This window comes from Schistosoma mansoni (genome assembly GCF_000237925.1).
Source record: "Schistosoma mansoni, WGS project CABG00000000 data, chromosome 1 unplaced supercontig 0010, strain Puerto Rico, whole genome shotgun sequence".
Lineage (NCBI taxonomy): Eukaryota > Metazoa > Platyhelminthes > Trematoda > Strigeidida > Schistosomatidae > Schistosoma > Schistosoma mansoni.
In genome coordinates this window covers 1,757,817-1,780,192 of record NW_017385987.1, presented here as the reverse complement: position 1 = coordinate 1,780,192, position 22,376 = coordinate 1,757,817, and the positions used below count along the sequence as shown (strand labels likewise).

Below are 22,376 nucleotides of genomic sequence, written 5' to 3'. Positions count from 1 at the left end.
AAACCAAGTGATCTATTCGCACTCTAATACACAAGTTTAAGCAAACTCATATACATTATGCCACGTGGTTTTATGGTATAAAATAGTTTTTCTAAACCCTCTAGACCTCTACTCACACCCAACCCCTATGTTCTACAGTGTTCTAAGGAAATGTTCTCAAATATTTACATGTATGGTAGCGTGAGCTTTCTTGCAATTGATTAGCGCAGATTTTTGCATAACATTTTTATGTCGGAATTATGCATAGTCGCGAACATAAGAAAAAAAACGGATAAAGAAAGACTTTATCTTATGCTATTAAGTTCTCAACGAAACGTTATTGAGGAAGTGCGAAGCCTAAATATAATGTTGTCAAATAACTTGCCAGGTTCGAAAAGTCTACATCTACAAATAAGCTTATAATTAACTTTCTACATGTTGCAAGACAGTATTTTTCGATCTCAAAACCATAGTTTCATTTCACGTGAGCTATTACTTAGTAAAACAAATATTGAAAAGATACGTTCATAATTAAGTTTAATAACTATGCTTTGTAACATTTAAGGGATACATAAATGATTTCACGGTAAATCTTTGACGTTAGTTAAGTTAACCCATTTTCTCTGAAGAATGCTTATACACTAATATAACTGATTTCAGTAGAAGTCACCATTAGAAAGCCTTTTTTCTAGTTGAATTCCCTCGAAAAATAAGATTTGTTAGAGTTTATGAAGCAAAATCAATCGGTTTTCATTTTCTCTTAAGTAATCATACTGAGATGTAACATTTCAAATGTACCCAAAGAGGTAAACTCATCATCCTTACTTCTGCATGATGACTTCTCACTACTCTTTTATTTAACTATTATTGTGGTGTGAGCTACTTATTTATGTAGTATGCAACAGGAATGGAATGATTATCAGCAGAAGATTGAATTAAAGAGAAGAGGAAGGGGAAGAGAGAGCAACTGTAATGACAACAAAGTTGGAAGAATCATGAAGTATGTAAAAGACAACTTGAAGTAGATGTACAAATAATGTCTATAATTGTATGATTTTCATATTTTGCAAAAGCACTATGTGATTGTACATGAGACGATAAATAGATTTACCGTACCTCAATTCTCGTTCACTACATCCTCACAATATAAATAAGCTATCCATTGTTTTCCTTTTTTGGTAAAACAAACAAAAATACTTTGAACAAGTCAAATAGAGTATAAAAATCAGTCAGTTTCTTTCTACTTAGCAAGTTTTTTTAGTTTTAAACTTGATTTAACATTATCTGAAATCATCGACTAGATTATCATACAAATCTTAATGGTAAAAAGGAAACTATCTGTTGTTAAATTTATAGACTAGAAAATTTATCAACGTTTATAGACAGAAATGATCTCATATGTAAAAAGGAAAGATTTTTAATGCCAAGTACTTTAATGTAGACTAAATAGCTGCTCTACTTTAAAACAGAGATATTTCAATTCTAAGGTACTTTTTAAGAATAAATTTTGCCTTGATATTGTCCTTCGGAATATTTTAAGTTATGTTAAAATCACTGATAACAGTACTTTGTGTAACGAAGTATTCTAACCGGTTATCTAATGAGATGAAAATAAAAGTAAGTGTTAATTATTTGCATGAACATTCATAATCTTTAGTCAATGTTATCATTATCTACCTTTAGTTTTCACCCTTTCAAAACGGATGGGAACAAATACCTTTTAATATTTGCCCAGATCAAAATTCATCTATTATAAGAGGAAATCAAATATTTTCAAGCTCACCTCACTCAAGCATGAATGCAATGAACATGCAAAATTTCAACTCTCCAAATCATGTAGAATTTACTAATCGACCTTCTAGTGATATATCTATTCAACCATCATCTGTTTTAATAAATAATGCCGATCAAACTGCAGTGGCTTATTTAAACCAAGATAATGGAACAGTAGAAGCGATTCAAAATATTCAAAATTATCATGACTGTTCAGAATTTATGCATCCAGTATTTCCCAATAGTTGCTCGCCTCTGAATTGCGATACAGAAAACAATCTGAGAAATATAGAGCTCCCTACGCCTACCCACAGACGGCTTGTTAATATCGGTAGAACCTTGACCGAAAAAAGTAACAGAACTAGGTCACCACATTCTGGAGCTGCTTCAAGTGTGTCCACCATCAGGTCGAATGGACAAGGAAATAATAATAGTTTAGAAAGGAGCCTTTCAACTTTTCAACGATCTCATCACTCGAACTTGCTGGGTGATTACAGACATCTTGGTGGTGGCTTGACGTTACCTAACGGAGGCTTAGGATTAAATATAATCAGTCAGAGTCCACAACAAAACGGACAATTGTTTATATCAAACACAAGAACTTCAGGAAACTGGATTCAAAATGGAATGACTACAAGCTTTCATGGAGGTAATGCTCCGTCATGGAAGCATTATGTCAATCCTCATGGAAGCGGTAAGTTTAGTTTTAAGTATGCCAATGAAATATTAACGTGTTGTATCTCCGTAAAAAGTTGTTGGGAATTTAGATAACTTGTGTACAATATAACATAAATGTTTAACAACATCGTAGTGCAAAACGAGCTATTCTCAAAATAGCCACAAAAAGTGATAGATTTGAATTGCGCAAAACCTTAATTAAAAGATTAAACCTGAATTTCTGACTTTTAACTTGGTTACATTCCGAGTTCCTGGTACGAAATCACTTAATCTTATCAGTATCATAATTAGTAAAGAAACAAACAGACAATACCCTACTACTAAGAACATTTCAATTATATCTATAGTGAATATCCTAGGTATACAAATAACCTCGAAGTTGATATTTAGTCGGTGAGTAGTTCAAATTCGGTACGAAATAAGTTAATAATATTTCCTTATATGGTAGGCAAGAAACTATCAGTATTACTTAACAAGAGCCAATCAAAATCATATATGAAGATACACTAGTTTAATTTTACTTAGGAAAAAAGAAATTATTGTATAATTTATTATCAGGCCATATGTTAGTGGAATTGAAGTTTCATGATCACTTAGGCTTTGCTTATTGGTTCCAAATAGATGAACAACTTTCATTATTACCATCTAACACTTAAATGTATCAGTGTCTCAATACCATAGGTTAGGATTGTATCTGAATAGAGAACAATCAAGATTTATGCGATATATGAGGTCAAAACTAATTATTCATCAAAAGTAATGCTCAGATAAACAAAATTAAAATATACATTTCGATCAAAATTCAAGTTTAGATAAATTAATTACATCTTGAATATGATTTGTTAAAAAAAATATTCTTATCGTCCACAAAATCTATTAATTTTAGATGAATACACTGCATCAGGACAACAAATAGCAAGAAATTCATACAATTCCTTTGGACAACAATCTGTATCACATCTCACGAACAGTTTTGAATTGCCCGATGGTCATATTCTTAACAGCCGACAATATGCACATACTAACAAGGTTAGCACTTTTAACTGAACAATTCAATTTTTCCCATATACCTATAAGAAAATTACGTAAGAAAATGTGAATTGACAAACCAGTTCACTTTCAGAAAGATATTTTTTGAAAGTAAAGATATCCTAGACTCTACGTTGGTACAATAAAGCGTAGTGACAGGATTTAAGGCTAAAGCATATGTCGTTTTGTTAATATTTAGACCTTAAAGAGGAACAAACGAACTAAGTAAAAATAATTAATTTTACATGTGTATAACGGAAGTAAAGTTGTTTCTACTCCAGGTGAACTACTTGTTTCTTAAAAAGAAAACGTAACAAGAAGTTCAGTAGACTTAAAATGCCTATTTTTAATGAAGCGTGAAAAACCACAATCTGGTGAAACATAAGTCTGATAGAAATGGTGCTGTACATTGAGTAATATGAAGAAAACACTTTGAAATACTATTTTACTCTATATACGAACTAATCTCCATCTCTTTTTTTATATACCATAAAATTAACTAATCTCTCATTATTAAATTAGCTGCATGGTTACCTATGCAAAAAAACTTTGTATTCAGATCACAAATTCATTCATGAAATCGGTACAAAATCATATATTTCAATCAAGGCTTAATTGAAGCTTTATGCATAATTTGACTTGTCCCTCTTAACCCACGTGGTGTATAGGCCGCCAAACAGAATTCTCCAACCAACTCTGTTTTGGGCAATCCTTTCCAGCTATTTCTAAGTGCTAATGATTCGGCCTCCGACTTCCACAGAAATGTATATTTTGAACTTCCTCTTTTCCGCTTCCCTTCACAATTGCAGGTTAAGTGTTGCCTCGTGATGCAGTTTGGTGATTTCCGCAATGTATGTCCCATCCACCTCCATCGTCTTTTCTAATCTCCTGTTCAACTCGGAGCTGGTTTGTTCACTCCCACAGAAGGTTGTTGCTGATGGTATCCGGTCAACGGACATTAAGTATCTTGCGTGGACAATGGTTGATAAATACTTGTACATTTTGATGATGGTTGTGGTAGTTCTCCAGGTTCCAACTCCGTACAATCGAACTGTCTTGACGTTCGTAGTGAAAATTCTGACTTTGATATTGATTGACAGTTGTTTTGAGTCTCATATATTCCTCAACTGTAGGAACGTTACCCATTTTCACCAATCCATACCTTCACATCTGCATCAGATCCTTCTAGTTTATCGATGATGCTGACCAGGAACGTGAAACTTGCCACCTCTTCCAGAGTTTGTCCATTGAACTTGATTGGGTTTGTGCTCTCTACTGCTTCTTCCTTTGTTTATGTTAAGGCCTATCGCTGAGAAGGCTACTGCTACACTGGTTGTCTTGACCTGCATTTGTTGGTGTATATGGAATAGAAGACCCAGGTCGTCTATAAAGTACAAATCGTCTTACTGGATCCAACATATCCATTACATTCCGTGATTCCCCTCAGATGTCGAGTTCTCCATAATCCAGTCAACCACCAGATGAAAGAGGAAGGACTCGAGTAAGCAGTGTTGTCTGACAACAATCATCACTTGGAATGCATCTATCTATCCACACTGTCAAAGCGTTCTCATATTCAAGAAGGTTGATGTATAGTGATAAATTCCATTCAATGGATTGTTCAAAAATTATGAGTAATGTCGCGCTTTGATTTGTACACTATCAATCCTTACCGGTCGGTATCCAGTTTGTTGATTTCGAAGTTGGGCGTCTACTCAATCTCTCATTAGTTCAACAACACTCTGTAGAAAACGTTTTCTGGTATTCATATCAGTGTGATGCCTCTGTAGTTTTCACATTTGCTAGGATCTTTTTTCGGTGTCTTGGTTAAGTATTCTTCATTTCAGTCGGTAGGCACTTGCTTCTCCTCACAAATCCTCCTGAATAGAACGTGGAGCGTGTTCGTAGTTGCTTCTGTGTTTGACTTCAGTACTTCAGCTTGTGTGTTATCTGCTTCTCCTGTTTTATCACTCTTGATTTGTCCGATAGCCATCCTAATTTCTTCATGTCAGGTAGAGACAGGTATCTACCTCAGTACATTAAAAGTAGGTCGCGCAATTTCGTGGATTGGTTGGGGTTAGACATTAACACCGTTGGATGCCAGCTCAGTGGTCTATCGGTTAAGGGCTCTGGCTCTAGACTGGTGGATCCTGGGTTCGAATCTCGTGAGTGCGGGATCGTGAATGCGCACTGCTGAGGAGTCCCATAATAGAACGAAACGGCCGTCCAGTGCTTCCAGGTTTTCCACGGTGGTCTAGCTTCAATTGACTCATGATCTTAACTATAAAAATTACTAAAATCTCCACAAAAACCTCCTCCAACTGTTGTTGAGGTAACAGCTGTAGGAAGGTCGGTGTGTGCTGCTTCGATTTCTCGTGGATTCAACGAGTTACTGGAAGTGTTCTAATCGTCTGTTCCTCTGTCCTTGAACCTTTGTGATTGTCTTCCCTCCTTTGTCCTTGACTGGTCTCTCAGGTTTACTGTTTCTTTCTGCTTGTTTCTTCGTTGTATCATATAGTTGTTTCACATTTCCTTCTCTTGCTGCTTCTTCTGCTGTCTTCGCTAGGTTTTCCATGTATTTATGCTTGTCGGCTTTAATGCTGTTCTTCACTTGCTCGTTCGCATCTATGTATTCAGCTTGTGCCTTGACTTTCTCTGTTCTTGTCCGGCTGTTGTTAATTGCTGTCTTCTTGTTCTTCCTTTCATGAATATTGTCCAGGGTTTTGATGGTGATCCATTCCTTATGATTGATGATACTTGTTGCGGCCCAGAACCTCCTGAAACGTTGAAGTTGGGGTGCTTATTTGATCCCTTCCCAGTTATCCTACATAGTAGTTTCCTCTTCCTTGAGCAGACCTTGTAAGACTTGGAAGCTGTTGTTGAGATCTATCTTGGATTAGTTGAGTTTGTCAGTATGTCGAAGAAAGTCTGTATCGAACTTTTGTAATCCTGTCCCTCAGTACTTTTCCAGTGCCTGCTTAGCTGCAGTTTCGTCTTGGAAACCACCAAGTGGTGATCTGTTCGGTCCTCCCGGTCCGTCAAATTTTCCGAAGATTGCATGTACCTATATTAATTGTTGCTGTGGTTGTTAGAAAGGGCATCGGCCTCGTGACTTGCGAAGAATCTCATCAACCACCAAATGGTGATCTGAAGCTATTTCTGCTCCTCTCCTGGTTCTCATGTTTTCCATTGTCCTCCGGAATTTTGTGTTGATACAAATATGATCTATCCGGTTTGTTGTGGTGTGGTCCGGTGAGATCCATGTAGCTTTATGTATGCGTTTGTGAGGGAATATTGTGCAGCCTACAAACATTTTGTTGAATGTATACAAATTTGCCAATCTGTCATTATTTTCGTTCCTTTCTCACAGTCAGTCCACGTCGTCCCATGATATCTTCATACCCAGTGCTGTCCTTTCCAACTTTGGCGTCCAGGTCTCCCATCAGGATCGTGTTTAATGAATATTTTTAGTCATAGTACTCCAGATATTCACTGGTGGTAATTTGTAATAGAAGTAGTAGTGTGAGCATAACAGTCATCATTCGGATAGTGTTATCAACTTTCGGTTCCCAAGAGTTTGACTTTGGTGGTTAGGTCAAACTACTGAAACCGTCCAGCGTGAAGTACTAATGAGATCATCCCCCTGAAGTAGAAGTAACCTAGAGTTCATTCCCGTCAAGCTTTTTGCTTACAAACGAAGTACATACTGTTCAGTTACTTTTTTCACCCCTACCATACTAATGTACCACTTTTGACAAGTTGCATGAGTATTGTTTCCTTATACGGAAATTTTAAACTTACAATTACTAGCTTGAGTGGAATTAAGGTTGTTTAAACGAGACCTAATGCTATCCAAGTATGTACCATTCTGAATCAGATCTGATGGCTGGACGATGAACTGTCCGCCACAGCTCGTCAAAGTCATTAGTGATCAGTACTGGTTTATTACCACTTTGATTGAGATCGGAAGTGAGAGAGACTGGTCGTGTTTTGTCGATTATACTTCCTCCCTGTTCTTATTTAAATATAACTCGATTAGGTAAGATATTAGCTAGACTGTAGAAAGGCGACATGAAGGTCCGACTCTGGGTTAGGGCTAGCCGGAATGGGTAGGCGATAGATAGTATAACTTCAAGGCAAAGCTAGGAAGCTAGGGGAAATATAGCATATGAATTGAATGTGTGATATTGAAACTAATAATTGACAGACTTAGCCCTAACTTAAGATGTATTTTTCAATGTACAAATATAGTAAGATTGTTGTTTATTGACGAGTGTATCGTCGTAATTCTAAAAATTGTGCGCATACAATTGTTTTTACATGCACCATCATTGCTTGAGAATATTATACACACCTTCGTCAGTCGTCTGTTCCCTTGACTTAATTTCTTGGTTTTGTTTGCTTGTCGTTAACTGTTATAATAAACATTCATTCCTTATTAATACCTTTCTATTTATTGTTTGTCAGACAGATCCAACTATAGTTTTACATATCTCTATATGTTTCTTCAATGCACAGCAAAAGGACTAAGAAAGTGGTTTTCTGGCGGTACTATAAAAAATGGATGACCTTTGAGAGGTGGCAAAGTGACCTTGAGAATGTCCACCTACAAACTTGGACTAAATGAGGATTATAAACCAGTGTGACGAATTAGAATTATGATTTACAGTTGGTGGTCAGGGTTAGGAATTAGACTTAAGGTCCTCATCATGAACTGACACCAGCCAAACTGCTGTTCAGCCAAATAGACGAATGAATTTTGCGCCGAAACCTAAGACCTTTTATCTTACATATGATTGGTCGGCCCCTGGAATAAGGTCTCACAGATTTCACCAATGACAGAACAGTACAAGATTCCGCATTCTCTAGTTTTTCATAAACAACAGATAAATGATGAATCATGATCGAATTATAATTTTATATGGGATACTAGTGGATTTAAAAAGTCGTGTCCCAGTGTCAGCGATATGGAGAGTTTATCAGAAGGAGCCTAATGAAAGGGTCAATCAATGGCAATCAGAAGTGATCTAAAGGTCAACTGCATTTCATTGGGGTCAATTTTCTAGGGGTAGAGTGGTATTTATCAGTGAATATTTGTGCATTTCGTTCGGTGGTCCAATAAACTTTCTCACTTTTGTGTTCTCGTTCAAGTAGTCAGTTGGGGGGTTAGCAAGTAGCATACCGTGTATCAGCAACAGATTTCCGACACCGCACGTCACAACATTCAAAACGTAATAGTGTCTCTTAGGTCCAGCCAAAGTGTTAATCATCATTCATATGAAGGTTTCCAGTATGCGAGCAAACATTTACTCAAATAATTATTGTTTAACGTTTACATCCGGACGAAGAATAAATGAATGGTAACTACTAGGAATTATTTATGAACTACCATCACAACACACATGTTATAATTATACCATGCTCTTAGTGTGTTTATGTTTATCATATACTGTTTGCTAGTCATTAAAACGATGTCACCGCTGATCATAAATTTTACGTAGATCTTATACTTCTCATTGACAAAATCTCTATCATTCTTATTCAGTCAAAATAGCCTCCTCTTAGATAAAGTACCATTATGATTTTAAACGTTACTTCTTTTGTATTAATCTGATCACAATTATAAACTAGTGAGGATTCCATGATTTTTTATATTTATATGTGTGGTGACAAGTTATCCGTTAATGTAATGTTTTGAAAAGTGTGAACTTAAAGTAGTTATTCAAGAAGTTGAAATCAAATAGATAAGCAAAATAATATGAAATATCGTAAAACTCTTACCAGTTACTGTTTCATAGTTTAAGAAGTCAAATTTAATAGTAAAATATGTCAGAATACAAAGGTGATTCAAGATTGGTTTTTTTTCCATAAAGTACTTGTAGATAGCATAATTTACAGTGAACAATCAGGAAAATGATACATTTTCAAAAATATAAAATCAAACCACATGCATAACATGAGATTCTGTTTAATGTCACTATTGACCAAATATTTTTCATAGTTTCTTTGTACAGTTTCTGTGAGAGATTAAATGTGGATAGATTTACAGCTCCTCAAAAGTGTCTAGTAAATGTTATAGCAGGTATAAGTTAAGTTCATACACAGAAATATCTTGCTGTACAATTTTGTAGAGAAGTAACATAATAGGATACAGATTGTTATAAAACACAACCATATGAAGAATAGTTGCCGTGATTTTGATGTGTTATCATATTATCTGAAACGTTTCTGGGTATACCTAAACGTTGGTCCATTGCTTGTAAATGATCTGCACCAGGATTATCTTGGTTAATAATATTCTTATTTTCATCTGTAATATGATAATATGGTCTATTGACAGTAGGAGTGGAACTATTAACTTGTATGTAAGGGATATGGGAACCAGTAGTTTGAAAATCATTTGGTGGTGGTATAGTCGATCCATTTGACGGAAACTCTATGCTCATATTTCTGCAGTCATTGTTGTTTTGACTTGATTGTGGCCAATTATTTTCCAGTTGGGCCATATATCTTGCTGGTGATTCCTGATAATAACGTGATGGTGAGACCTCGGAACCCTGTAAAAACGAAGTAACAAGACAAGAAATTTCATTTGTCTGGTTTAGCATAAAACCCCATCTGGAGCCGTTCTAAGGTTACAGCTGGTCCCAAACTCGGATAAAGGAGGAAGGTTATTCATGTGATTAACAACTACATCCCGTAGAAAACAACATTTTGGAAAAGCAATAATCATGAAAAATAATTGCCCTAAGAGTTGAAGTATCTTCATTTAGATGAGTTATGATGCCTCATGATGAGAGCTGAGATTCTTCGCAAATCACGAGGCCGATACCCTTTCTAACAACCAGAGCAACAATTAATATAGTAAATGACATGTTCGAAAAATGCGGCAGACCGGGAGGACTAATCAAGAAGCTTCGGAAATGAGGAGATACAACTTATTGGACCCAAGCTGAACAGAAAAAGTGAAATTCGGGAGGAATTCTGTTGTACTCTGTTCACGAAGAAGAAAAATGCTCATCACACTCAGGGAATTGCTTTGATGCTATATAGGAAGCACGTAAAACGCTTATAGTATGAGAATCTCATTGACTCGGGATCATTAAACATCTTTCAAACCAAAGGAGCGAATCACAACGAATTTTATTCAGTGCTACGCATTAATCACTGATGGCGACGACAACGATAAAGATCAGTTTTATGAGAGGTTGCGATCGATCATAGCGAAGTTCTCAGGAAAGCACCTGACCATCCTGATGAGAGACCTGGACGCCAAAGTTGGAAAGGACAGCACTGGGTATGAAGATATCATGGGACGACGTGGACTGACTGTGAGAAAGGAACGAAAATAATGACAGATTGGCAAATTTGTATACATTCAACAAAATGTTTGTAGGCTGCACAATATTCCCTCACAAACGCATACATAAAGCTACATGGATCTCACCGGACCACACCACAACAAACCGGATAGATCATATTTGTATCAACACAAAATTCCGGAGGACAATGGAAAACATGAGAACCAGGAGAGGAGCAGAAATAGCTTCAGATCACCATTTGGTGGTTGATGAGATTCTTCGCAAGTCACGAGGCCGATGCCCTTTCTAACAACCACAGCAACAATTAATATAGGTACATGCAATCTTCGGAAAATTTGACGGACCGGGAGGACCGAACAGATCACCACTTGGTGGTTTCCAAGACGAAACTGCAGCTAAGCAGGCACTGGAAAAGTACTGAGGGACAGGATTACAAAAGTTCGATACAGACTTTCTTCGACATACTGACAAACTCAACTAATCCAAGATAGATCTCAACAACAGCTTCCAAGTCTTACAAGGTCTGCTCAAGGAAGAGGAAACTACTATGTAGGATAACTGGGAAGGGATCAAATAAGCACCCCAACTTCAACGTTTCAGGAGGTTCTGGGCCGCAACAAGTATCATCAATCATAAGGAATGGATCACCATCAAAACCCTGGACAATATTCATGAAAGGAAGAACAAGAAGACAGCAATTAACAACAGCCGGACAAGAACAGAGAAAGTCAAGGCACAAGCTGAATACATAGATGCGAACGAGCAAGTGAAGAACAGCATTAAAGCCGACAAGCATAAATACATGGAAAACCTAGCGAAGACAGCAGAAGAAGCAGCAAGAGAAGGAAATGTGAAACAACTATATGATACAACGAAGAAACAAGCAGAAAGAAACAGTAAACCTGAGAGACCAGTCAAGGACAAAGGAGGGAAGACAATCACAAAGGTTCAAGGACAGAGGAACAGACGATTAGAACACTTCCAGTAACTCGTTGAATCCACGAGAAATCGAAGCAGCACACACCGACCTTCCTACAGCTGTTACCTCAACAACAGTTGGAGGAGGTTTTTGTGGAGATTTTAGTAATTTTTATAGTTAAGATCATGAGTCAATTGAAGCTAGACCACCGTGGAAAACCTGGAAGCACTGGACGGCCGTTTCGTTCTATTATGGGACTCCTCAGCAGTGCGCATTCACGATCCCGCACTCACGAGATTCGAACCCAGGATCCACCAGTCTAGAGCCAGAGCCCTTAACCGATAGACCACTGAGCTGGCATCCAACGGTGTTAATGTCTAACCCCAACCAATCCACGAAATTGCGCGACCTACTTTTAATGTACTGAGGTAGATACCTGTCTCTACCTGACATGAAGAAATTAGGATGGCTATCGGACAAATCAAGAGTGATAAAACAGGAGAAGCGGATAACACACAAGCTGAAGTACTGAAGTCAAACACAGAAGCAACTACGAACACGCTCCACGTTCTATTCAGGAGGATTTGTGAGGAGAAGCAAGTGCCTACCGACTGAAATGAAGAATACTTAACCAAGACACCGAAAAAAGATCCTAGCAAATGTGAAAACTACAGAGGCATCACACTGATATGAATACCAGAAAACGTTTTCTACAGAGTGTTGTTGAACTAATGAGAGATTGAGTGGACGCCCAACTTCGAAATCAACAAACTGGATACCGACCGGTAAGGATTGATAGTGTACAAATCAAAGCGCGACATTACTCATAATTTTTGAACAATCCATTGAATGGAATTTATCACTATACATCAACCTTCTTGAATATGAGAACGCTTTGACAGTGTGGATAGATAGATGCATTCCAAGTGATGATTGTTGTCAGACAACACTGCTTACTCGAGTCCTTCCTCTTTCATCTGGTGGTTGACTGGATTATGGAGAACTCGACATCTGAGGGGAATCACGGAATGTAATGGATATGTTGGATCCAGTAAGACGATTTGTACTTTATAGACGACCTGGGTCTTCTATTCCATATACACCAACAAATGCAGGTCAAGACAACCAGTGTAGCAGTAGCCTTCTCAGCGATAGGCCTTAACATAAACAAAGGAAGAAGCAGTAGAGAGCACAAACCCAATCAAGTTCAATGGACAAACTCTGGAAGAGGTGGCAAGTTTCACGTTCCTGGTCAGCATCATCGATAAACTAGAAGGATCTGATGCAGATGTGAAGGTATGGATTGGTGAAAATGGGTAACGTTCCTACAGTTGAGGAATATATGAGACTCAAAACAACTGTCAATCAATATCAAAGTCAGAATTTTCACTACGAACGTCAAGACAGTTCGATTGTACGGAGTTGGAACCTGGAGAACTACCACAACCATCATCAAAATGTACAAGTATTTATCAACCATTGTCCACGCAAGATACTTAATGTCCGTTGACCGGATACCATCAGCAACAACCTTCTGTGGGAGTGAACAAACCAGCTCCGAGTTGAACAGGAGATTAGAAAAGACGATGGAGGTGGATGGGACATACATTGCGGAAATCACCAAACTGCATCACGAGGCAACACTTAACCTGCAATTGTGAAGGGAAGCGGAAAAGAGGAAGTTCAAATAACACATTAAGGATGAAAAGCAGCTAGAAGGGATTGCCCAGGATAGGATTGGATTGAGAATACTGGTGTTAGGTCTATGCTCCTTCACGACGAGAAAAAAGAAGCCGAGGAGCAGCAAGGCATTTGAATATGAACATAAACAATGCCTACCATCTAGTAGTGTAACAGATGGAGGTATGATAAATTATTAGATGAAATTGTTACTAGCTCATGTTGCTAGAGTGAAGTATGATCAGGGGCTCCAGATGAGAGAATGCAGTAATAAAGAACAATGAGTTGTGATATTTACCGAGGTGGAGTAGGTTCGAATGAGGAAGACTGTTTATTAGAACAGAGAGCGCATATAGAGAGCAGAGTGTTAAGTAAAATAACAAACATATCTTTTACAGTCTCTTTTTTCATCATCCGATGCCTGCCACACAGTTCTCATGTAAAAGTCCGAGTTAGCATGTTATACGTTGTCTTAGTAGAATAGTTAATCCAGCATAAAAATTAGAAACATGAGTCTGAATGGTGAGTGTAGGAGAGCAATCTCAATATCACAGACTGATTGAATTGTTCTCATCCATAAAGAGCCTGATACAAACAAAATGCTCTGCCCCACAAACACGGGTAGATTGAAGTCATCGCCCTCACCAATAATGCTTGCTGGTCAGTAACTCCACCCTTCCTTCTTTTGTGATGTTGGGCTCATTTGAGCTTATTTTTTGGATATATATCTTACCTCACACAATGATCTGTGTTTCACATCCTGTTGGAAAACACTATTTCTATAAGTGCCATTTTACAAGCTTCTCAGACAGTTAAAAAATTATGGACTGTGGGTAAGGCTTCGTTGCAATGCTTTAATTGAGTATAGTGTGAAGTATGGATTGCCAATCAGAGTAAAGGCATTGGGAAGGGTATAATATAGGATAGTTGCTTACCAAAGTAGGCGGAAAAGTGTGGATATATACTAGTTACGGATAAAGTAAGATAACGAGTGGTAAAATAATATTAATGGCAACGCAATATAGTGTACAGATGAGTAAAAAGCTGATAAAGAATAGATAAGAAGGGACTCACACTACTCTTGTTCTTCTCACCAAAATTTCAAGAAGGTTAATCAACTTTTATTTCAAAATATTCCTGGAATGTTAGGACTGCTAACTTCTTATCTGCAGGAAGTGCTGTCTGAATCCACTCGGCGGTTGTTTCCTCATTTAAAGGAACGTAGAGTAAAAGCCTTGATAATAAAGTCGTTTGGAAAGCTTTGAAGTTGTCACTTTTAAATACACAAGGATTAAAATAAGGTGATAGTATTCTATTACTCTAAATAACTTCTGCAACTCAATATGATATCATCAACTATTATCAAAAGATCACACCATCGAAGGGGCAAAAACAAAATTACTTCAAGTAATTAAAGGTGATCTTTCGTCTTTGCTGCTGGAGAACAATAACAGCCTAAACAGAGTCCAGTAGTAAGTCATAGTTCTTTTCACCGCCCTAACCTCCGATTTTATGTGAGGAACCTATGAACACATAAACCTTAAAAAGGAGCTTTCAGAAGATTGGTGCTGACGTTATCTTACGTTTAGTATTTCTGGTACTTGAGATCGCAATGATGAAGCTTTTAGAGACCTTGACAATATCATTAAGGAGTTGAAATAGTGAATCAAGATGAACATAGACATATGTACTTTAGCGCAAGGCAGGTTGGAAAAAAATACTGATTGGTTGTTGTCTCATGAAAGAAACCTTGACTATACGTATGGCTTTCGTAATCCTGTTCATGCAGGAGTTTAGATCCGTATTTGCTTAGGAGGATTGTGGGTCTATAAATTCTCCTGGAAGTTGTAGCGTCTTAATGTCTGACTCCTGTATGTCAAGCATCTGCCTACGCTGCGCAATTTATCCAAATAAAATAAACGTAAGTCTGTCGACCAATTCCGACACTCTGCGCGAGTACCCTTCAACTATCAGTGGGATTATTCTACCAGATCAATAACTTGCGAGTGGTAGGCGGACGTACGAGATCACGACATGCCGAAGAATTAACAAGGGATTAGCATAGTTAAAGTATGCAATTACGTCCAAGGGCTGTAGTAATAGTCGAAAAACAGGAGACGTTTGCGATTCATTTTCGGGCAACAGTTGGGGGCACTGCTTCAGCAGTAGCGTTCTTAATAGGTTCCGCTTCTGTACATCGTATGAAACAGTCTACTTATGTTAAGAGGCCTGAGATCCATTCAATTCTGGCAGGCGTCCTACCAAATCAACTTTAGCTGTTTCCGCATTCCGTAGTGGACCTGTGGGATGTTTAGTACGTCAAGTAACCTAAGATTTCTGGAAGCTTATGAAGAGACATGTCCACTCCTTCACATCTTAATTGACACCAGGCTAGTAAAAATGTCCTGTCTAATGACTATTCACACACTTGAATCAGATGGTTTGTGGAACGTGCTGAAGACTATGTGATTATAACTTCTAATCATAATTGAAATATCCTTACGTTGTAGATCTGTTACATGATGAGGTTGTCGTGCCTGTAGGTAATCCTCGTTCTACTGATAAGAGAAAACGGACTGGTAGTGAATGGGTGTTTATTTAGATTGCGAGGCAGTCCCAGTGGGCGAGGGATTACCTGTTCAAACACACAAAGCTTTTCAACGTTCAATATAGGGTAATAGGAATTATGATGCCTATGTGAAATAAGGAAACGAATGAATACTTGGGCTCTGTTGTTTTGAAATATGATGAGTTATTTGAGGTCAACTTTTAACCAACCAACTTAAGCTATTACATTAACTTCCTCCTAGAAATATATGAACAGTACGAGGGTCGAATGCCTTTTATGTCAGCTACCGTTTGGAAGCTTGGTGTAGATATGCACGTTATAGTGAAGCCCAAGTCACTCAGGTAACGGATTGGTCAGCACCTTACAAGTGTGAAAGTTTTATTAATCACGAGTATTATGAATAAATAATCAGTGTAAGGAAATGGTGCTTTTATTTTGTCACACCTTATCCAGACGTGCATGCAATTTCTTAGGTACTTGAGTACATATGTGGCTCATGACCTATCCCGATTATTAATTAGTTTGAGTTCGGATATATGATCCCGTAGTTCATCTATTTAATCTTCTAAATCGAGCCTTTTACTGTCGATATGAGGGTTAATAAACTCACACTGTAGTCTCGGAGTCGTCCCGAAAACTAGTTCCGCTGCTGAACACTGACAGTCAGTTATGACAGTTGTTTGTATTCCTAACATAACTAATGGCAGGAATTCTGTCGATCGATTGGGGTTTGAGCGTGGAATGAGGGCAGCCTTTAGTTGACAGTGAAGACGTTCAACTATCTCATTAGCCTGAGGGTGATATGCAGTGCAACGCATACTATTGGAGCGTGGAAGCTTAGCTAAGTTGTTAAATAGTTCGGATTCAAACTGTGCTCCTCTATCCGTCGTTATTGTTATAGGTTTAACAAAAATGATCACCCAGTTCTGCATGAAAACGTTGTCCACTGTTTTGGCTGTGATGTCCATTATCGATATGGCTATAGAGAATCTCGTGAATCGTTCTATACATGTAAACAGATAATTAAAACCATTCGAATGCGATAAATGGCCGATTAAGTCGATACGCACACGAGCAAAACGAGTATCTGGTTGTGAAAAAACGCCAATGGGTGAATTTGTGTGACGGTTAGCATTTGACTGTTCACATACGGAACACACTCGAATCCATTTGTGTACAAACTTTTGTATATTCAGCCGTATATATATGACATTGATTAGTCTAGTCGAAGCTTTCTCGCCAAGATGAGAAAAAGAGCGAAAGTTGTTAAATGGTGATGTTCGCATACTTTTGGGGACGAAAGGAAAGGGCATTACCACAGTCGTGTCACAGTAAATCAGAATACCGTCAATAGACGATACTAACTGCTTTAGTTTGAGGCTAAGGTTGTTTATTGAAAGTAGGTTTCGTAATTCTTGATTTTTTTTCTTGCTTGTCTTTCAATGTCTCGAAATTTATTAAGAAAAAGGGAATTCAGCGAAGAAAATTTTCTTTTCGACGAAATCATTTACTTAAGCTGTACATTCGTACATATAGTTATATGGAAAATATATGTCTACAGGAGGCTAGGAAAGATTGCATTATAAATTGATTCGACAACAAATAACAAATGAGTTGATGTACTAATCAAGGGGTAAGGAAGAAAATAATTTATGGTTCAGATAATAGTCCAATTGATAGATATGAAGAAAAGCGACAAACACAAAGGTCATAATAATAATAATCTGAGTAATAATCAAGAAAACTTGTATAAGGCAATAATAATAATAACTGATTAGAGTTTAAATGTAAAGTAATAATTTGAAAAAACAAAAAACCAATAATAACCAAATGAAAGTGCAGAAAAAAACCAAAAACGTACCCAATGAGGGAATTAGGGCCAAGGAAGGGTGAGAGGTTGGACGAATCGTTTCTGCACTCAAAGTTCGGGCTTGAATTCATGGATTGCCAATGCCTCAGCAGTGCATATGCACTGATGCAATGATTTCGTGGAAAAGAAAATTTTCTTCGCTGAATTCTCTTTTTCTTATTCAATGACATTATGAGTTATTTTAGTTGTCTCGAAATTTATTGTAGACTGTTTTATCACGTTCATTTCGAATCGAGATAATGCATTTGGTTCCTGATTGTCTTGACCTTTGCATGTCGGATATCGTTTGTGAATTGTGATATATAGTGAAGGTGTCGGACTTCTCGAGATGAGTATTTGTTGACTCCCGCTTTTAGTGCATTAGTCAATGGTTTGTTATCTGTAAAACTATGAGGTCTTTGCCTCCTAATATGTGTCGAAAATGCGTAATGGTTAGGTAGATTCCAAGAAGTTATCGTCCGAAAGTAGAATACATTGTCTCTGCTTTAGCTAGTCTTGTATAGAAGGCAATTGCTTTGCAGGCGTTTTTAACTAGTTGGTTAAGGAACCCTCTGCTGTTTTGTCCGAAGCATCCATCATCAAAGCAAGTGGGGAAAGATAATTAGGATACATCAACTTAGATGCTTGAGACATTTAACGCTTCAGCTGTTTAATAGCCTTAACAGCCTCAGAAGTCAGTATGAGGGGGGTTTTAGTGGAGATTTTAGTAATCTTATAATTAAGATCATGAGTCAAATGAAGCTAGAACACCGTTGAAAACCTGGAAGCACTGGACGGCCGTCACTTCCAATTATGGTACTCCTCAACAGTGCGCATCCACGACCCCGCCTCGCGGGATTCAAACCCAGGACCTACCAGTCTAGAGCCAGAGCACTTAACCGATAGATCTCTGAGCCGGTATCCGGCGGTGTTTAGGGAATTTGTCAAAGGTTGTATTAATTGTGCACAACTAGGTATGAATCTTCAGTAAACGTTAACTAGACCTAAGAAAAATTCCAATTTGTGTTAGAGGGTTGGGTATGGGGTATTGTCTGATGGCGTCACTTCTTTGATCGATGTAACCTCTTATGGGCTTGTTGTGTGTCCGAGAAACTCTACAGTTCAAAAACCGAAAATACACTTTGGTGTATGTTCGTCCCGTTTTCATCCAGCCGTTTTAACGCTGCCGTCACATGCTGTTCGTGTGATTTTAAATCAGGACTAGCAGTTAACAAATCGTCTATATACCTTTGTCAGAACGGCATATCTCGAAGTAGGTTATCCATGAATCTTCGAAATGTTGTTGCCGCCTTCTTCATGTCGAGTGGCATGCTCACAAACTCGAACAATTCAAAAGGTGTAGTAATAACTGTCTTAGGGATATTTTCACCAGCTACCGGGGTATTGCGATATGCCCGAAGTCAATTTTAGTAAATGTTTTCATACCCTGTAAACCTTTTGTAAAACCTTAGACGTGCTGTATTTGGTACCGTTTGACGGTTGAAGGCTCTATAATCCCCGCACGGTCCTCAATCGGCTTCACTTTTCTTTGGGATCATATGCAAAGGGGATGCTCATTGATTACCAGAGGGACAGATAATACCCAGTTGTAGCACGTAGTCCAGTTCGGCTCTGACGATCTTAAGCCCATCAGGTGCTAGCCTCCTGGGTCTTGCAAACACAGGTGCACCTTCCGTTTTGATCGCTTATTTTTGGAAGGATCCAGTCTAGTTAAGTTTGAAAATTCCGTGAGTATATCCTGAAACTTTACTGTTGTTACTGACGGAGACTGTCTCAAGTTGAGAGATGTCACGTGACTTTCTTTGCCTTTTGTGTAATTCGAAGTTTCTTTCAGTGTTAAGCGTCGTTTTTTAGTGTCAACTAGAAATTTGTCTCTCGCTAAAAAGTCCATTTTCAGTACTGTCATTAATCGGCATAACGTGGTATTTTTTCGAGTTTTCTCATGTGTTTTATCCTCGTTCATTCACTATGACGGAACAGATGCATCTTTCCACCAAATTCTAACGTCTGGCTTCACGAATCCGTTTTAAACTTACAGGCGGCAAACGGAAGGTCAATAGCGAAGCATGATAAAGTGTATGTCTATCTTAACGAGGGTTAACGCAAACCCATTTACTGGACCTCCGTTCTTACAGATGTTTCTACGCCAATCATTGGTATCGACCTGCTGTAACATCATAATCTACTCATCGACACACACAAACGAAGTTTAGTGGACGGAAATACTAACTTATCTGTTTGTACAACTTCTTTTTCCGGTTGTAGATTATCTCCATTACAGTAAGGAAAACAGTAGTTCCATACTACCAACAAATATTCGATTAGTGCCCTGAGATATACCAAACACAACCGAAATTGGCGTGTGTAGCCAGCAATGTTCAATGTCATATGACGACTACAGGACCACCTGTATTCTCGAAAGCAGGCCGACTTACTCCCGAAAAGCTGAGGTCGGTTTACACCATGTTACACTTAAACAACTTAACTTCACAGACTCATTTTATCTTCACCACACATATATAACACATAGAAATTTATATTTGATTATCCTTTGCAATTAATTGTGACTATCATAGCATCATTCTAATTTATTATTGCAGAAATGTTTATTCTAATACCCGGTTTCACTCTGTTTACTGTTAAATGATTCAACATGTATTTATCCGAGTGCACTAAAGGATTATTACTATTATTCTTTCTCTCCCTTTTTTGATTATTGGTTTAATTCCGAGGTCTATATCCATTATATTATTATCATGGTTGGACCCTTTCACTAGGTGTTCATTCCTTTTCTTTCGTTTTTCCTTCGGAACAAATATTATTCTTGATATTAAGAAGTTTTTAACAAAGATAATAACTTATGTCACGCTTAAATCAACTTCTCGGACTCGTTTTATCTTATTTATTCATATACGACTCATAACTATTGATTATCCTTTGCACTTAATTGGGACTTTCATAGCATCACTCCAATCCATGACTGCACAAACACTTATTCTAACGTCATAACTTAGCGCAATAATAAGTTGTTTACTTATTAACTTATTTTGTTTTTTTTAATTTTTGTTACTCATTTGGCGATACATACATGGTCGTTTATTCTTGTTCTGTGTTCATAGACATCTTTAATAAGTTATTTACGTATTTCACATCTCCGTCATTTTTATTTCCTTAGTTTCTTCCTTTCCTTCTTTAAAATCAATTCAATATTCTTCTCACTTACACAGAACCTGATTTATTATTATTCTATTATTATTATTGTAATGTTAACATTATTAACACTTGTGTATTATTACACTTCCGAAGAAGCTCGGAATGGTTTCTTCACGAAACTTATGAACCCGCAAGATGTTTGTGAATAACAATCATAAGTGCAAGTTATTCTGAAGTCCGTCAAAATCGTTTTCTGTTGCTAATCAGTGTCCTTTTGAAAACAGAAATAAATTTGTAGTCTTGTAGAAACCTTTCGTGCTTTTGATGCCTGGTTGAGCGTTCTCAGCAAGGTTTGTGTTCGGATATTCGCTAAGCAGTAACTTCCGCTATTCCTTCTAGTCTGTAAGAATCTAAACAGTTTATGATAATTGTTCATAATATGTTTTCAGTCTTCAGCAATAAGGACAGTAGGCTGGTGAACCTGTGTTAATCCTGGCAGGTTGCCTTTTAGTGAAGGCCCAGCTCCTTCTTGAAAATGTTAACTGATGGGGCTGATACCACTTGTTCAGTAAGGCGTTCTAGTCATTGACCAACAGATGAGAAAAACGAGACCCCACTTTAAGTTCATCAAATCGTGTTTTGTGAACCTTCTTGCTATGAACTCGGAGGTTATCAGTGCTGCGGGGAGCAAAAAGATAAGACATATTAACACACAAATCATAATTGAAGATACGAAATCCCAGTATTAGATCACTTCGTGTCCTACAAAAGACAAGGGGAAAAGGTATAGGCTTTTTAAACGCTCATCGTAAGGGAGTTTAGAAAGACTCTTCGCTAATTTCGTCTCCGCACGCTAGACACACTCAAGTGAGTCAGTATCCTTTGTCAGACATGGGCAAGCTACTTGGATACAGTACTCTAAGTGTGGTCTTACGTAGGTAGGATATAAAATTCGAGACATCTCGTCAAAGCATTTAAATGCACGGCGAAGTGACTATAATGCACGATAACTTTGGGACGCAACTGTGATGCAGTGCGAAGTTGTTTTCAAGTCATGACTTATTATTATTCCTAAGTCTTCGTGTTCTTGAACGCGTGGGAGAGATGTACCATCAATCGTATAATGGTAACTACTAACGTACCCGATGTGCATGAGCACTCTCTTCCTAGAATTAACTTCTCAGCCCCAACCACAAGCCCATCTACTTAATTCGTCTAAATCAGCTTGGAGATGAAGACGATCAGCCTCACTTCTTATTGTTCTCTAGATTTTGACATCATCCGCAAACAATAATGTCGACGACTTAAGCAATAGCGGTAGTTCATTAACATAGAGAAGGAAAAGTAGAGGACCCAAGGTGGTGCCTTGGGGTACACCACTTTTGACTGGTCTCCATTCGGATA

The 22,376-nt window shown here is 37.8% G+C and overlaps 2 protein-coding genes across 2 annotated transcripts in view; one reads left to right on the top strand and one right to left on the bottom strand.

Annotated features, from left to right (window-relative positions):
- Nucleotides 1–3,477, top strand: part of Smp_132700 (nephrin, putative) — a gene marked incomplete at both ends in the record, with an annotated part of 65,946 nt that extends 62,469 nt beyond the window's left edge. The window contains 2 exons of the mRNA XM_018791980.1: nt 1,663–2,446; nt 3,317–3,477. Of these exons, the coding sequence (XP_018644886.1) occupies nt 1,663–2,446; nt 3,317–3,477 (945 nt within the window). The remainder of the gene's footprint in view (nt 1–1,662; nt 2,447–3,316) is intronic.
- Nucleotides 3,478–9,617: 6,140 nt separating this feature from the next.
- Nucleotides 9,618–9,965, bottom strand: Smp_132710 (hypothetical protein; the record flags this gene model as incomplete). Its single annotated transcript, XM_018791979.1, has 1 exon — nt 9,618–9,965. The coding sequence occupies one exon, from the start codon at nt 9,963–9,965 to the stop codon at nt 9,618–9,620; it is 348 nt and encodes a 115-aa protein (XP_018644885.1).
- Nucleotides 9,966–22,376: the final 12,411 nt, after the last annotated feature.